We start from the raw sequence: 18,480 nt of genomic DNA, 5'->3' as shown, positions 1-18,480 counted from the left end.
ACACAATGAATTGCACAAACAGAAGACAAGGTTGAAAAACTGAGTGTTGGTGCTTGTTTGCTAATGCCACTAGTGTTTGTGTCTGTGTCAATCCATGCAAAAGCCCAGCATCTGAATAATTTTCCTAACTCTTTGTCCATGTACACATATTTAAAATTTGTCTACAGGCTTTTTGCATTTGCTCAGATACTATCATCAAGTAAACCACTAAGTAGGAAATTCATTACTTACAGATGTTAACATACATTTAAATCTTCTAGTCTGAAAGTATCCCATGAGAAAGCGGATTTTTAACATTCTTCTTGCCTTTTATTCATCACCACGAAAGATGTAAATTTTGGTTTCCCTAAGTTTGAGCCCAAGTGCATACTCTTTTGCAGTTTTTCCATTATGCTGTTGTTGTTGTCTTCAGTCCAGAGATTGCTTTGATGCAGCTCTCCATGCTACTCTATCCTGTGCAAGCTGCTTCATCCCCAGTATTTACTGCAGCCTACATCCTTCTGAATCTGCTTAGTGTATTCATCTCTTTGTCTTCCTCTACGATTTTTATCCTCCACGCTGCCCTCCAATACTAAATTGGTGATCCCTTGATGCCTCAGAACATGTCCTACCAAACGATCCCTTCTTCTAGTGAAATTGTTCCACAAACTCCTCGTCTCCCCAATTCTATTCAATCCCACCTCATTAGTTATGTGATCTACCCATCTAATCTTCAGCATTCTTCTGTAGCACCACATTTCGTAAGCTTCTATTCTCTTCTTGTCCGAACTATTTATCGTTCATGTTTCACTTCCATACATGGCTACACTCCTTACAAATACTCTCAGAAACTACTTCCTGACATTTAAATCTATACTCGATGTTAACAAATTTCTCTTCTTCAGTAACGCTTTCATTGCCATTGACAGTATACACTTTATATCCTCTTTACTTCGACCATCATCAGTTATTTTGCTCCCCAAATAGCAAAACTCCTTTACTACTTTAAGTGTCTCATTTCCTAATCTAATTACCTCAGCATCACCCGACTTAATTCGACTACATTCCATTATCCTCGTTTTGCTTTTGTTGATGTTCATCTTATATCCTCCTTTCAGGACAATGTCCATTCCGTTCAACTGCTCTTCCAAGTCCTTTGCTGTCTCTGACAGAAATTACAATGTCATCGGCGAACCTCGAAGTTTTTATTTCTTCTCTGTGGATTTTAATACCTACTCCAAATTTTTCTTTTGTTTCCTCTATTGCGTGCTCAATATACAGATTGAATAACATTGGTGGTAGACTGCAACCCTGTCTCACTCCCTTCTCAACCACTGCTACCCATTCATGCCACTTGGCTCTTGTTAATTGCCATCTGGTGTGTCTACAAATTGTAAATAGCCTTTCGCTCCCTGCATTTTATATCTGACATCTTCATCTTCAGAATTTGAAAGAGAGTATTCCAGTTAACATTTCCAAACGCTTTCTCTAAGTCCACAAATGATAGAAATGTAGCTTTGCCTTTCCTTAAACTAAATTCTAAGATAAGTCATAGGGTCAGTATTGCTTCAAGTGTTCCAAAATTTCTATGGAATCCAAACTGATCTTCCAAGATTGACTTCTACCAGTTTTTCCATTCGTCTGCAAAGCATTCATATCAGTATTTTGCAGCCATGTCTTATTAAACTGATAGTTCGGTAATTTTCACATCTGTCAACACCTGCTTTCTTTGGGATTGGAATTATTATATCCTTCTTGAAGTCTGAGGGTATTTCACCCGTCTCATACATCTTGCTCACCAGATGGTAGAGTTTTGTCAGGACTGGCTCTCCCAAGGCTGTCAGTAGTTCTAATGGAATGTTGTCTACTCCCGGGGCCTTGTTTCAACTTAGGTCTTTCAGTGCTCTGTCAAACTCTTCACGCAGTATCGTATCTCCCATTTCATCTTCATCTACATCCTCTTCCATTTCTATAATATTGTCCTCAAGTAACTCGCCCTTGTAATAACCCTCTATGTACTTCTTAAACCTTTCTGCTTTCCCTTCTTCGCTTAGAACTGGGTTTCCATCTGAGCTCTTGATCTTCATAGAAGTGGTTCTCTTTTCTCCAAAGGTCTCTTTGATTTCCCTGTAGGCTGTATCTATCAAACCCCTAGTGAGATAAGCCTCTACATCCTTACATTTGTCCTCTAGCCATGCCTGCTTAGCCATTTTGCACATCCTGTCGATCTCATTTTTCACACGTTTGTATTCCTTTTTGCCTGTTTCATTTACTGCATTTTTATATTTACTTCTTTCATCAATTAAAATCAATATTTCTTCTGTCACCCAAGGATTTCTACTAGCCCTCGCCTTCTTACCTACTTGATCCTCTGCTGCCTTCACTATTTCATCCCTCAAAACTACCCATTCTTCTTCTACTGTATTTCTTCCCCCATTCCTGTCAATTGTTCCCTTATGCTCTCCCTGAAACTCTGTACAACCTCTGGTTCTTTCAGTTTATCCAGGTCCCATCTCCTTTAATTCCCACCTTTTTGCATTTTCTTCAGTTTTAATCTACAGTTCATAACCAATAGATTGTGGTCAGAATCCACATTTCTGCCCCTGGAAATGTCTTACAATTTAAAACCTGGTTCCTAAATCTCTGTCTTACCATTATATAATACAACTTTCTTTTATGATTCTTGAACCAAGTGATAGCTATGATTAAGTTACACTCTGTGCAAAATTCTACCAGTCTGCTTCCTCTCATTTCTTAGCCCCAATCCATATTCACCTACTACGGTTCCTTCTCTCCCTTTTCCCACTAACGAATTCCAGTCACCCATGACTATTAAATTTTCATCTCCCTTCACTAGCTGAATAATTTATTTTATCTCATCATACATTTCATCAATTTCTTCATCATCTGCAGAGCTAGTTGGCATATAAACTTGTACTACAGTAGTAGGCATGGGCTTCGTGTCTATCTTGGCCACAATAATGCGTTCACTATGCTGTTTGTAGTAGATTACCCGCACTCCTATCTTTTTATTCATTATTAAACCTACTCCTGCATTGCCCCTATTTGTTTTTGTATTTATAACCCTGTGTTCACCTGACCAAAAGTCTTCTTCCTCCTGCCACCAAACTTCGCTAATTCCCACTATAACTAACTTTAAACTATCCATTTTCCTTTTTAAATTTTCTAACCTACCTGCTCGATTAAGGGATCTGACATTGCACGCTCCGATCCTTAGAACGCCCGTTTTCTTTCTCCTGATAACGACAATATTATGCTAAAAAGTAAAAATGGTGATCTTTGACATAATAGAAATCCTTTGATACAAAATCAATAACTACCACTCACCTCAATGACACAGTGCGTAAGGGTATACAAGGTCTATCAAGCATTTAAAATAAACCATATAGATTTTACTATCAACAAAACTGTAGCTGTTCAAATAATTACCAATAATCAATAATACTGTTGCTGTTCGAAGACTGGTACTCTCTACTTTATGTGTGTGTATGTGTGGGGGGGGGGGGGGCAGGGGGGGGATGGAGGGGGATGGGGAAGGGGGAGAGGGAGGGGAAGAAGGAGGGGGAGGAGGGAGGGGAGAGAGAGAGAGAGAGAGAGAGAGAGAGAGAGAGAGAGCAATCTGTCACAAAGCTTTGCAAGGTATCTTTTTCCCCTTCCCATGTGCCTATCTGTTACTTAATATCTCCCATCTATTTGGTGAGTAGTGATCTAGCTACATATACATGATTATTTCATTTCATTTATGTCTGCATGGTTTATTCCTGGCGGTGATTTACTGTCAACAATGCCACCCAATATCATAACCACTATCCAACATCTCACATCCCCCATCCTCAGAGCAATGATGGATGGATGGATGGAGAGGGTTGTATGGGCGTATGACAGCACGGTCTTCAGCGCCCGCTCAGTAACAGATTGAGATGGGTCTCAAGAAAAGACTGAGAATAGTAAGATAAAAGAGCACTGTGGTAGTCTCTAAATTCCACACATCTCCAATGGACTGTGCCCGTATTTTTATGTACACAATTTTCACTCATTATATTGCATTATTTTAGTATTTTTCACCATAATACCAGAAGGGAGAAGCTTTCTGCATTTCATCCCCTTCCCTTAAACTCACTCTCTACCAACTTACTTCTACAAGAGCACCGTGCTTTTCTGTTTTTCATATCTACAAATATTTTCCTTTCATTTGAATAAATGATTCTTATACTGTGTATTATTAATGACAGAATGAAAAATTCTCATGCTCCATTTCCACCTAAGTGTAAGACAGAAAAGTCCGGTTGGTATTAAAAAAAACATACGTCGTCACACCTAAAATTCGTAACAAAAGCACAGTCATCTGTTACAGTGCATACAGTGAAACTTCATTTATGTATTTTTCACATACACATTTTTCTCAATTGTACTGGTTTTTTTTTTTTCCCATGTTCCGGCAAAATAACCACAGTGTGCACAAGTTATGATGCAGTGTTTCAGAGTGGGTTGCCGGGAAGTGGATTGGTAAGGCCGATATTAGACTATAATAAAATTTGATAGTGTAATAAGGAACTTAATCGAAAGTTAGGCACTTGTCAAATTTTCTTTGATCAAATCTAGCACCTCGCCTTAGATTTGATCAAAGGAAGAATTCGTCTTATGTTTACTGCATGGAGAAATCGACTACTTGGAGCACTAGCATTGCTGCAGCTGTCTGACACACAATGTTTATCAATATGACTCCCAAATTTACATGGTGCGTCGCATATATAACGAAATTGATAGGAATATTCGAGGCAGATGAAGCACTGTGTAGCTTACGACATCCCGAATACAAGAACAGAATAAAAAGTGAGAGCTATAAAAAAATTGCGGATGCTATTAGCTGTGAAGTACAGCCAGGATATATCCCCCGAGAATACAAAGGAGGAAATCTACAACTTCTGTGGAAATAAAAAATTTTTACAACTGCAGTACGTATTAAATTTATTTGCCTTCACATATTCCTCCTTCAGTGCGTTACAAATAGCTTCAAACGTTTCTGGTATTATTTTTGTCAATGTGCACTGCAGCATTAGAGTGCTATACTGGTACTGTTAACTAGAGTAGCTAGAAATCGCAATATTATGGTAAGTCTGTCTTTTGTGGATGTAGCATTTCTGAGGAGTGTGTTCAGTTTCGTACTGTGACATGCCACTTTCTTGAGCATATTTTGAAATGTACTCTCGTCCATTCCCAAAGGGATTTTCATGCGACTATGTCCTTGACTTGCAGCTCCCATAGCACATTTTGTTCTGAATCTTTTGTACGAAGACCTCGGCTTCACCCAAGTATGTTTCCTTTTCTTCTGCTTCTCTTGCAAATACAATGACAATGCAATTGCAGTGCAAGCAACTGCAGACCAGGTATAATTTTGCTTATGGCATCAGTGGCATAGTGTGTTGATGTTGGCAACAACGATTCATTGCTGGGAATTCATTTCACCACAAAGTAAATAATTAAATCTGTTCTTGCTCTATGGTTGACAGAGTCTTGTATGTACCCTTGTCCACTCAGTAAATTAGGTATACTCGTAAAATGAACATTTCATAACACAACATTTGCATTATATGAAGATGGTGTTGCCAACAACAACACACTACACTGCCAGTGCCATAAGTAAAATTGAACTGCAGAGAATAGTATTAAGTCGTTGTTGGCCATTATGAAGGAATTTTGATTAAATACTTGATGACAGTGTACTACCCTCCTTTTGTGCCACATCAAAGCTCATTGTCAAAGAAAATTTGACACTATAATACCAGCCTAAGCTCCATCTATTAATGCGGCACCGCAGTTGCCAACTAGAAAAATCACTTTGTTGCGAATATCCAAATCCAATTAACATTTAATTTTTAATGTGACAGACTTGAGATTGTTTTATAGATTTACAGATGTGCAACAACAGTATAAACTGCAATAATAGAGTTGTCATAAAACCAGATGTTATACAGAGACTGTACAGTTGGAAAGTACAGTATAGCATATGAAGCTTACTGTCACGGCAGTGGTGATACCCGTAGGTGTAGCACTCATTTGTTTTCCAGAAATTACACGACTTCTGCTGAACTAGGACACAACTGGATAAGATTTGTTGCATGTCACTCGGAAATCCCAAAACACATCACACCTCATACTGTATAGACTATAGTACCGTATTACTGTACTTCTAATTATTTTGAGAACTGGTAACATGAGTGGAAGAAAAAAGAAAAGCGTTAAAATCGCTGAAAAGCTATGAATTTTGAGAGTTGTGAAGAAAAACACTAATCTAAAGTAAGTGGATATTGCCAAGGAATTAGGAATTCCTGCCTCTAATTTAAATTCTATAGTAGCAAAGGCAAAGGAAATTGAAGATAGTGAATGAATGTTTGGAATTTCTACTACTAAGCAGACACGCATGCAGGGTGGGAAATATGAACACATTGAAGGTTGTTTGTTACAGTGGTTCAAGAAACCTAGATCAGTGACCCAATGCTTTGTGAAAAAGAAAATGAATTTCAATTTGATTTGGTGTGGAAAATTCAGTGCTTCATCAGGTTGGCTGCACAAATTCAATGTAAGACATGGCATCAGCAGTCAGAATGTATGTGCCGAAAGCAAAAAAGTGTCGATCACGGCTTGTTTTACTATGTAATGCCTGACCGCACAATGGCATTCAAAGGTGAGAACTGCCATGGAGGAAAACAAAGTAAACAACATGTAACAGTGTTGTTATGTGCTAACAGTGATGGGAGTGAGAAGCCCCCCCCCCCCCCCCCCCCCCCACACACACACACACACACACACACACACACACACACACACACACACACTTACAATTGGGAAAATAGCCAAGCCCCGTTGTTTTAAGAACATTGTCAGGTTTCCCACAAAATACACTAGTAACAAGAAATCGTGGATTACGACAAAAGTTTTCGAAAGCTGGCTTCGAAGTGTCGATGCGAAAATGGGTGAAGAAGGTTTTATTGTTTGCAGACAGGTGTGCAGCACATCCTCCCCTTACTTCCTATTTGAGAAATGTGACCATGGAATTCTTTCCAGCGAATTGCTCGAGTGAGCTCCAGCCACTTGACCTTTGAGCAATACATAATTTCAAGTTGCATTATCGCAAAATGCTTGTGCAGCGTGCCATCAGGTGTTTATACATAAAAAAGAAGGAAGAGATGAAAATAAGCATTTTACAGGTAAGATTATAATTTGCCATTTATTTAGTGTTGTGCTACTGGAGCCAAAGAACACTTCGAGAAATTATTAATGAATTTTTTCTTCTGATAGGCAATGCACTATATTGCAGCTCCATGGCACAGTGTTTCAGATGCTACCATTTGGAACTGTTTCCAAAAAGCTGGCTTTGGAAATGAAGTCCATAATCATGGTGGAAATGTTTATACTGACGATATTTCACCTAACGATGAAGAATTGCATCGACTTAAAGAGCAGGCATCATTTGAGGATTACGTGAACGTTGATGAAAACCTCGTCACTACACAACCTGTGGTTATCGCTGAGATAGTTCAATGTGCATCATGGGACCTGGATGAGGAAGAAACTGATGAGGATGATACAGAAGAGTCTCAACATTTCTCCTTGACGTTTAATGATGCAGTAAATGTGTTAGAAATAATTAAACAATTTGTGACACTCCACAATGCTTCTGACGAAATAATGGCAGATTTATCCCATTTTCAGGGTACAGTGTGTGCTATTGCTGCGTCAAAGAAAAAGCAAGCAAAAATTACGGACTTCTACAAAATGACGTTTCCTTCTGTGTAGAGGTTTACATTTTTCTTTATATCTTTGTTAAGTATGGTACCTAGTAGGCCTATATAACATTTTGTAGAATGTAACTTTTTATTTACTGGATTTTTCATTTGTGTTTACCAATTAATTTGATAGTATTCTGCTATATTTCATATATATATGTTTTCGGACACTTTTTTTTCCGTAGTCCGTTGAAAAACGTATAAATGAAGTTTTACTGTACATGTTTCGATTTGCCCCAGTACTTAAACTCAACCCCATTCAAACATAACAACTGGCTATACAGCATACTAAGCTAGTAATACATAAACTGAAATCTCGTACCGAATAAAAATTTGCCAATCAAAACTTACCCTGTCACTTGAAGAAAATTTACTGTAGCGAGGGTCATCTTTAATAATCTTCTTTATCTCTTTCCATGTGCTCGTCAGTGTTACTTGTTCAGTTTCATCCAGAAGCTCCCTGAAAAACAGTGTCAGTGAGGAAACATAGTATGTCCACAGTGTACACACACAGATTTCAATAGAGAGAGAGAGAGAGAGAGAGAGAGAGAGAGAGAGAGAGAGAGAGAGAGAGAGTTTTATGCCTCACACTGTTATACAACTGCCAAGTAAGAATAATTAATAACATCATATACAGGTAGGTCCATTGATCGTGGCCGGGCCAAATATCTCACGAAGTAAGGGTCAAACGAAAAAAATACAAAGAACGAAACGTGTCTAGCTTGAAGGGGGAAACCAGATGGCACTATTGTTGGCCCACTAGATGGCGCTGCTATAGGTCAAACGGATATCAACTGCATTTTTTAAAAATAAGAACCCTCATTTTTTATTACATATTCGTGTAGTACGTAAAGAAATATGAATGTTGTAGTTGGACCACTTTTTTCGCTTTGTGATATATGGCGCTGTAATAGTCACAAACATATGGCTCACAATTTTAGAAGGACAGTTGCTAACAGGTCGGTTTTTTAAATTAAAATACAGTGAATAGGTACATTTGAACATTTTATTTTGCTTGTTCCAATGTGATACATGTACCTTTGTGAACTTACCATTTCGGAGAACACATGCCTGTAAATACCACATTAATGCAATAAATGCTCAAAATGATGTCCGTCAATCTCAATGCATTTGGCAATACGTGTAATGAAATTCATCTCAACAGCGAGTAGTTCGCCTTCCATAATGTTTGCACATGCATTGACAATGCGCTGACGCATCATGTTGGAAGTACATCGCCATTCTGTCATGCAGTGAAACATGTAGTAGTAACATCGATAGAACATTACGTAGGAAATCAGCATACACTGCATCATTTAGATTGCCATCAATAAAATGGGCGCCAATTATCCTTCCTCCCATAATGCCGCACCATACATTAACCCGCCAAGGTCGCTGATGTTCCACTTGCTGCAGCCATCATCGATTTTCCGTTGCCCAATAGTGCATATTATGCTGGTTTACGTTACCGCTGTTGGTGAATGACGCTTCGTCGCTAAATAGAACACATGTACAAAATCTGTCATCGACCCGTAATTTCTCTGGTGCCCAGTGGCAGAACTGTACACGACGTTCAAAGTCGTCGCCAAGCAATTCCTGGTGCATAGAAATATGGTACGGGTGCAATCAATGTTGATGTAGCATTCTCAACACTGACGTTTTTGAGATTCCTGATTCCGACGTTTCTGAGATTCTCGATTCTCGCGCAATTTGTCTGCTACTGATGTGCAGATTAGCCACGACAGCAACTAAAACACCTACTTGGGCATTATCATTTGTTGCAGGTTGTGTCTGAACACTTTCTGTTTCCTTAAATAACGTAACTATCCGGCGAATGGTCCGGACACTTGCATGTCGTCGTCCAGGATACCTAGCAGTATACATAGCACACGCCCGTTGGGCATTTTGATCACAATAGCCATACATCAACACGATATAGACCTTTTCCGCAATTGGTGTACGGTCCATTTTAACATGGGTAGTGTATCACGAAGCAAATACCGTCCGCACTGGCAGAACGTTACGTGATACCACGTACTTATACATTCATGACTATTACAGCGCCATCTATCATAAAGCGAAAAAAGTGGTACAACTAAAACAATCATATTTCTTTACGTACTACATGAATATGAAATAAAAAATGGAGGTACCTATTTTTAAAAAACGCAGTTGATATCCGTTTGACCTATGGCAGAGCCATCTAGCGGGCCAACCATAACGCTATCTGGTTTCCCCCTTCAAGCTAGATGAGTTTCGCTCTTTGTAGTTTTTTCGTTTGATGCTTATTTCATGAGATATTTGGCCCAGTCACTATCAATGGACCAACCTGTATATGAATTGTTGGTGCCGTTTTCCAAAGTTGTTTTTTCCATTTTTACTTAATACTTTTTTGTGAGCTTTCACAGTTTTTTATCTATAACATGAAGGCCTACGAGGCATGCTGTCCACATGAGATTTGTCCCCTAGTAACAAAACAAATGGAAAGGTTAAAGTATAGATTATATTTAGAATCTATGCGCGATGAAACTAAACTCCACAATACTACATGCCCTAAAAGGGCCCTCGCCTACCTATCAACTGCTGTGTAATCCTCTATCGTAGACATCTGTGGATGTCAAGAAAGAGTGGTGCAATGTAGGCATCTTGCCTCGCAACCATTTATGTCACTTGTTACACCCAAGAGCCACAACTTCTCATTCAAGTGGCTTCTCAATTTTCCTCGTGGGGGTTAGTTCCCTCCATTCACAAGTTAGTTCCCTCCATTCACAATCATTCTACCAACTAAAATTTCTTGCTAGTACTGGGTATCTAATATGAGATTCCAGGCTGTCAATCAGGCACACTGACTGCTCAGCTACATTATGGGACTGTAAGAGCAAAACCCCTGGTTAACTCCATGTGCAAGAAAATTAGTCTGATATTTTCTGATACTGATACTGAGCTGTCCACAATGAAAGGAAACTCAGTCTTATTCAATCAATACAGATAGCTGTATGTATTCCAGTGGCACTTCCTTTTCACTTCCTTGCACGATCCAAACCTTGAGTTACACTAGCACCGCTAGCTCTGTAAATACATGTATAAATCTAGTTTTCGGTTAAGAAAATATTTACCCTGGGTCATGAAGATGCTAGACGTCTCTAAACTGCTCCTTAATGAAAGTACATTAAAAGTATCCAGTATCAGCTACAATGACAGTTTTTGAACCCACAGAAAGAAATGTGCCCACTTCAATTATTATAGTCATTAAGAAAGGCACTTCTCTTATAAAGTACCTGAATTTTTCCTTCTTCTTCTTTGTGAGTTGTTCAATATGTTGGTTGAACAACTTTTCTTTGTCCTCCCTGTCCAACAACTCTGCTAGCTCCCAGCGATGATCTTTTCTTAACTGACGCTTTGCTTCTCGCCATGCAAGCTCAGAATTTCGAACCTGCAATGAAAAGTTATACAGCGTTAGTTATGATATAATGCAAGGAATAATTGCTACTCACCATACAGTGGAGATGCTGAGTTACAGAAAGGCACAACAAAAAGACTGTCGGAGAGTTAGCTTTCAGCAAACAAGGCCTTTGTCAAAAGTAGACAATATACACACACGCAAACACAACTCACACATACGACCATGGTCTCTGGCAGCTGAGCCTCAATCCTTGGGGCAAATGTGGAATAAGGGGCAGCTGGCAACTCAACACGGAATTACAGAGGAAAAAGTGAGGAGGTGGGACAGGATACAGATATACTGTTAAAATATAACATGTAGGCATTTTTAAGATTCATTTGAGCAACTCTGAGGAACACAATGCCAAGTGCCAATGCCATTTGTTTTTGAATTATAGGTAGGGACAGCAAAATTTCACGAAAATGATAACACAAAGAAAATAACAAAAAATAGCACAAAGTTATCAGTTTTCAACGAAATAATGTGAAATCGCAACTTCTGTTATATTTCATGAAATCTGTAATTTAGCCATACAAAAATGTCAAACCTGAGGAAGGTACAATACTTGTAACTGATAGTTACTGAATGTTAAAACTACATTTTGTGTTCTAATTTTCTCAAGGCTGAGGTTTGTATAATCTAAAATAGCAGTTTATTTCCCACATAAACTTTGATATGAAAACAAAAATAACATCAAATTTGGTAAAAAAACGTCAAATACAACAAAAACAACACTAAATGTGGCAAAGAAGCAGCGTTGAAGTTGGCCAAAGCGTAACCAGAATTGACAGAAACCAGACGCCAGTGCGGCGGATGAAAACCGGATGCCGGGCTCGGCGTGGGGAAAATCAGATAGATGCCAGGTTCAGCGGGGAAAAACAAGCCCAGGTCCCGCAGAAAAACAACACCAGGTTCGGTGGAAAAGCAACACCGGATTGGCAAAATAATAATAATAATAATAATAATAATAATAATAATAATAATAATAATAATAATAATAACAATAATAACTACACAGAACACAATAAAAAAAATTACATAAGAAACAAATTGGCAAAAAAATAACCCTTCGGGCCAAAAGATAACACGGACTTCAGCCGTAAAATAAAAATATTTTTTTTCCTGTCCCTAGTTATAGGACATTTGATGATCCTACAAACAGTGGACTAATGCACACCAAAAGAATGGTCTAATGTCAGGGCGATGCTTCACGGTAAATGCCAATAGCTGCCTGTTGCAGGAACATACTGGTAAGCAACAGGAAAACACTGGCACCAAAAGTGACTTGTGTACATTTTACATTATTATACCCACATGTGACTAAGCACAAGAAAACAAAAATGTTTGTAGTGATCCCAATATCTCTTACCAGGATGCTGAGTGCATTCCCAGTGACTAGATGACTCAGAAGTATGTAAATTGGCAAATCTGTCGTACATGTGTATATTTCTTCATTTATATTCATACAAAAAATAATAATAATAATAATAATAATAATAATAATAATAATAATATAGATGATTGTAATAATAACCTTTGTCGCTATTCAAGTAATTTACGAAGTATTTTGAATTGGCCTTAATATCAGTCTGTCACCGTCTCAAATGCCTGTTATGAAGAGGCAGAAGAACAGATGAAAGAAGTCTCCTTAGAAAAGGTTTAGATGCACCTCACAATGGAAGTTTAAGCAGAAAAGGTGTAATACAAGCAAGGAGCATGTATCTTGTTCTGAAGAAACTGCAGATAAAAATGATTTAGGACCTAACCACCACCACCACCACTGTCCTATTAAATATTTTGAGAAAACAGGTGAGAGAAATGAGATAAATGTTCAACAAATTTTGGGAAGTTAGTGACTTTGATGTTCAGAATGTATCTGGCTGTCAACCTAAGGGATGTATGGAAGTGCAAGGTGACTTCTGAACAATCATCATCATCATCATCATCATCATCATCATCAATCGTTGTCGCCGCCACGACCACCACCATTATTCATCAGTGAGACAAAATGACTATGTAAACAAACAGGAAACATGTGAGGCAAAGCTTAGTCCTTACTCTACAAATAAAATATGACGGATCCAGACTCTCAGAAATTATCAAAGTATTGACCTTCTGTCCCTCTTAGATTATGTCCCTCCAGTTCATCACAGATTTTTCTCATCACAAAATCCAATATGTTCAGCACACATCTGTGGTGCGAGTAATGAGTAATAATACTTTCAAGCAATGAGCTATACAGTTACGTCTTCTCATAACTATGTTAATGATCTCACATGATTATCTATCAAGTTTTGTTGTTGGCATATGTGATCTGGGTAACATAATGGTATCTCCACAACAGAAAGTGTTTATTTTTGTATATTTAAGTGTTATATGCCAACTAGCTCTGCAGATGACGAAGACATTGAAGAAATGTATGATGAAATAAAAGAAATTATTCAGATTGTGAAGGGAGACGAAAATTTAATAGTCATGGGTGACTGGAATTCGAGTGTAGGAAAAGGGAGAGAAGGAAACATAGTAGGTGAATATGGATTGGGGGACAGAAATGAAAGAGGAAGCCGCCTGGTAGAATTTTGCACAGAGCACAACATAATCATAACTAACACTTGGTTTAAGAATCATGAAAGAAGGTTGTATACATGGAAGAACCCTGGAGATACTAAAAGGTATCAGATAGATTATATAATGGTAAGACAGAGATTTAGGAACCAGGTTTTAAATTGTAAGACATTTCCAGGGGCAGATGTGGACTCTGACCACAATCTATTGGTTATGACCTGTAGATTAAAACTGAAGAAACTGCAAAAAGGTGGGAATTTAAGGAGATGGGACCTGGATAAACTGAAAGAACCAGAGGCGGTACAGAGATTCAGGGAGAGCATAAGGGAGCAATTGACAGAAATGGGGGAAATAAATACAGTAGAAGAAGAATGGGTAGCTTTGAGGGATGAAGTAGTGAAGGCAGCAGAGGATCAAGTAGGTAAAAAGACGAGGGCTAGTAGAAATCCTTGGGTAACAGAAGAAATATTGAATTTAATTGATGAAAGGAGAAAATATAAAAATGCAGTAAGTGAAACAGGCAAAAAGGAATACAAACGTCTCAAAAATGAGATCGACAGGAAGTGCAAAATGGCTAAGCAGGGATGGCTAGAGGACAAATGTAAGGATGTAGAGGCCTATCTCACTAGGGGTAAGATAGATACCGCCTACAGGAAAATTAAAGAGACCTTTGGAGATAAGAGAACGACTTGTATGAATATCAAGAGCTCAGATGGAAACCCAGTTCTAAGCAAAGAAGGGAAAGCAGAAAGGTGGAAGGAGTATATAGAGGGTCTATACAAGGGCGATGTACTTGAGGACAATATTATGGAAATGGAAGAGGATGTAGATGAAGATGAAATGGGAGATACGATACTGCGTGAAGAGTTTGACAGAGCACTGAAAGACCTGAGTCGAAACAAAGCCCCCGGAGTAGACAATATTCCATTGGAACTACTGACGGCCGTGGGAGAGCCGGTCCTGACAAAACTCTACCATCTGGTGAGGAAGATGTATGAGACAGGCGAAATACCCTCAGACTTCAAGAAGAATATAATAATTCCAATCCCAAAGAAAGCAGGTGTTGACAGATGTGAAAATTACCGAACTATCAGCTTAATAAGTCACAGCTGCAAAATACTAACACGAATTCTTTACAGACGAATGGAAAAACTAGTAGAAGCCAACCTCGGGGAAGATCAGTTTGGATTCCGTAGAAACACTGGAACACGTGAGGCAATACTGACCTTACGACTTATCTTAGAAGAAAGATTAAGGAAAGGCAAACCTACGTTTCTAGCATTTGTAGACTTAGAGAAAGCTTTTGACAATGTTGACTGGAATACTCTCTTTCAAATTCTAAAGGTGGCAGGGGTAAAATACAGGGAGCGAAAGGCTATCTACAATTTGTACAGAAACCAGATGGCAGTTATAAGAGTCGAGGGACATGAAAGGGAAGCAGTGGTTGGGAAGGGAGTAAGACAGGGTTGTAGCCTCTCCCCGATGTTGTTCAATCTGTATATTGAGCAAGCAGTAAAGGAAACAAAAGAAAAATTCGGAGTAGGTATTAAAATTCATGGAGAAGAGATAAAAACTTTGAGGTTCGCCGATGACATTGTAATTCTGTCCGAGACAGCAAAGGACTTGGAAGAGCAGTTGAATGGAATGGACAGTGTCTTGAAAGGAGGATATAAGATGAACATCAACAAAAGCAAAACAAGGATAATGGAATGTAGCCTAATTAAGTCGGGTGATGCTGAGGGAATTAGATTAGGAAATGAGGCACTTAAAGCAGTTAAGGAGTTTTGCTATTTGGGGAGCAAAATAATTGATGATGGTCGAAGTAGAGAGGATATAAAATGTAGGCTGGCAATGGCAAGGAAAGCGTTTCTGAAGAAGAGAAATTTGTTAACATCCAGTATTGATTTAAGTGTCAGGAAGTCATTTCTGAAAGTATTCGTATGGAGTGTAGCCATGTATGGAAGTGAAACATGGACGATAAATAGTTTGGACAAGAAGAGAATAGAAGCTTTCGAAATGTGGTGCTACAGAAGAATGCTGAAGATTAGATGGGTAGATCACATAACTAATGAGGAAGTATTGAATAGGATTGGGGAGAAGAGAAGTTTGTGGCACAACTTGACCAGAAGAAGGGATCGGTTGGTAGGACATGTTCTGAGGCATCAAGGGATCACCAATTTAGTATTGGAGGGCAGCGTGGAGGGTAAAAATCGTAGAGGGAGACCAAGAGATGAATACACTAAGCAGATTCAGAAGGATGTAGGTTGCAGTAGGTACTGGGAGATGAAAAAGCTTGCACAGGATAGAGTAGCATGGAGAGCTGCATCAAACCAGTCTCAGGACTGAAGACCACAACAACAACAACAACAAGTGTTATAGTCTGTTTCTCGTTCTTTTTATGTGTTTATGGAAAATTATAGTTGTTAAAAGCAATCCAGAACAAAATGGATATTAGAATAAAATTATTCAGATATGTGGAGCAACTGTAAACTTTACTCCTCTGTATCAGCTAACTGCCATTTGTTTCAACTCTTACCATTTTGGTCCCCAGAGCTGCTCATATTATAATCTAAGTCTACCCTCTATTTTGTTACATCTGTACACTAAGCAAGCAATAAAGGAAGCATTAACTGAACTTTCCACCACTAGTTGACACAACATGGGAATAATATTAAATAGGAAACACTTCTCTTCCATTTTGTAAAACCACATGAAGTAATTGTGCTACTAAAACAAATAATATTTTGCAGAATATCAGAGAAGTGTTTCCTATTTACTGTCAATAAAGGAAAGAACAGAAGTATAACAAGGGTAATGTAATGTGGTCAAATATGATGATGCTGAGGGAATTACATTAGTAAAAAGAGACATTACAAGAACTAGATGAGAGAAGCTATTTGGACAGTAATACGTGTAACAGTGTCCAGAGAAGAGAGGACATGGAATGCAGACTGGCAACAGCAAGAGAAGCATTTCTGGAAAAAAAGTATTTTCTGGAGACATTTATGCAAGGAAGAGAAAGCATATGGTTACAGGCTAAAAAATTACAAATTTATAAACTTGTACTGCAGAAAGACACACAAAAGTGGTGGGGTAGGCATTTATAGTAGAAATGATGTAAAATGTGAAAAAGTTAAATGGATAGATGATCTGAGTACTGAAATGGTATTTGAGGCTGAAGCAGTAAACCTGAAGTATGGAAACAACAGCCTTATTATAGCAGCACTGTATAGGTCACCTGGAAGTAACACAGAAGAGCTTCTAAATTGCTAGAGGACTTGCTGGAGGGGACATCAGTGTATAAAAAGAACACTTGTTGCTTGTTGGAGACATCAACATACTCATTAAATAATAGTGTTAACTATTTGCACTATATGGATGTATTACAGTGTTATAGCTTTAAACAAATTAACTCAGAACCTACAAGAGTCAATGTAAATACGAAGACATGTATTGACCATGTTCTCACAAATGTAGGAAAAGAGAAAGTAAATGTAAACACCTTAGAAAACTACATTTGTGATGACAGAGCCCTTACTATGGAAATTGATGTAGGGAACATAGATGTAACTGAAAGTGATACAGTTATATATAAAAGAAAATTTAATTATTCTAAAGTTAAGATGGCACTAGGGAATGAAAAATGGGAAACAGTGTACAATGCAACTGAAGTGAATGAAAAATGGGAATATTTCTATAAGTTATTCAGTAACACTTTAAATGAAACTTGTCCTTTAGTTAAAAAAGTAAATAAAGCTGTAAACCATAAAGCCGATTATCTCCCTTCTGACATTATTGAACTGAGGGAGAAAATGAAAGATTGCTATATACTTTTTAGAGGTACTAAACTACAATATTTCTCAACAAAATATAAACTGCTCAGAAAAACATACAGAGTGTCCTTGTCTAACCTAAAAGCACAGAAATATACCTCTGAAATAAGGAACTCTAACTGTATCAGTAAAACTGCCTGGAAAATAATGCATAAAGAAAGTGGGAAACAGAGTTCCTATGAACACAGCAACATAACATTAAAAGAAAATGGTGACGAAATAAATGACCCAAAACAAGTGTGTGAGAAATTTGTACAAAAGTTCAGTACAGTTGGTACAAATGAAGTTCATGTCAAGCCACAAAATTTTAGTCTTGGAAAATCTAGCCAGTCCTTTTATATCCACGGCATTACTGAGAGGGACGTCCTAGCAATCATATCAGCACTTCAGCCAAAAATGTCTTGTGGTTGGGATGAAATTTCACCTAAACTGCTAAAGGAATGCAGGGATGAATTATTGAAACCCCTGACTCACTTGATAAATACCTCCCTCAGAAATGGCAGTATTCCCTGACCTTTTGAAAATTACTGAAATTATACCAGTGCATAAAAAGGGATTAAAAACTGACACTAAAAACTACAGGCCAATATCATTAACCTCAGAACTAGGCAAATTGTTAGAGAGAGTAATACTAAATCAAGTTGAATCATATTTCACCAAACACAATCTGTTAAACAACCTACAACATGGATTTAGAAAAGGGAGATCTACTACAACAGCAGTAGCATTTTTTATACATGAAATATTAAATAAGCTGGATAAAAGTGACAAAGTAATAAGTACTTTCCTAGATATGAGTAAAGCCTTTGATACTGTGAATCATACCATTCTTCTGTGTAAGCTAGAAGAGGAC

General features: G+C 38.1%; 1 protein-coding gene across 1 annotated transcript in view; it reads right to left on the bottom strand.

Moving 5' to 3' along the window:
* Window positions 1–18,480, bottom strand: part of LOC124714903 (transcription elongation regulator 1) — a 255,985-nt gene that overhangs the window by 11,153 nt on the left and 226,352 nt on the right. The window contains exons 16-17 of the mRNA XM_047243059.1: window positions 11,066–11,220; window positions 8,139–8,247 (exon numbers count right to left, since the gene is read on the bottom strand). Of these exons, the coding sequence (XP_047099015.1) occupies window positions 8,139–8,247; window positions 11,066–11,220 (264 nt within the window). The remainder of the gene's footprint in view (window positions 1–8,138; window positions 8,248–11,065; window positions 11,221–18,480) is intronic.

This window comes from Schistocerca piceifrons, chromosome 1 (genome assembly GCF_021461385.2).
Source record: "Schistocerca piceifrons isolate TAMUIC-IGC-003096 chromosome 1, iqSchPice1.1, whole genome shotgun sequence".
In the NCBI taxonomy this organism is placed as follows: domain Eukaryota; kingdom Metazoa; phylum Arthropoda; class Insecta; order Orthoptera; family Acrididae; genus Schistocerca; species Schistocerca piceifrons.
This window is presented reverse-complemented; position numbering and strand designations above follow the sequence as displayed.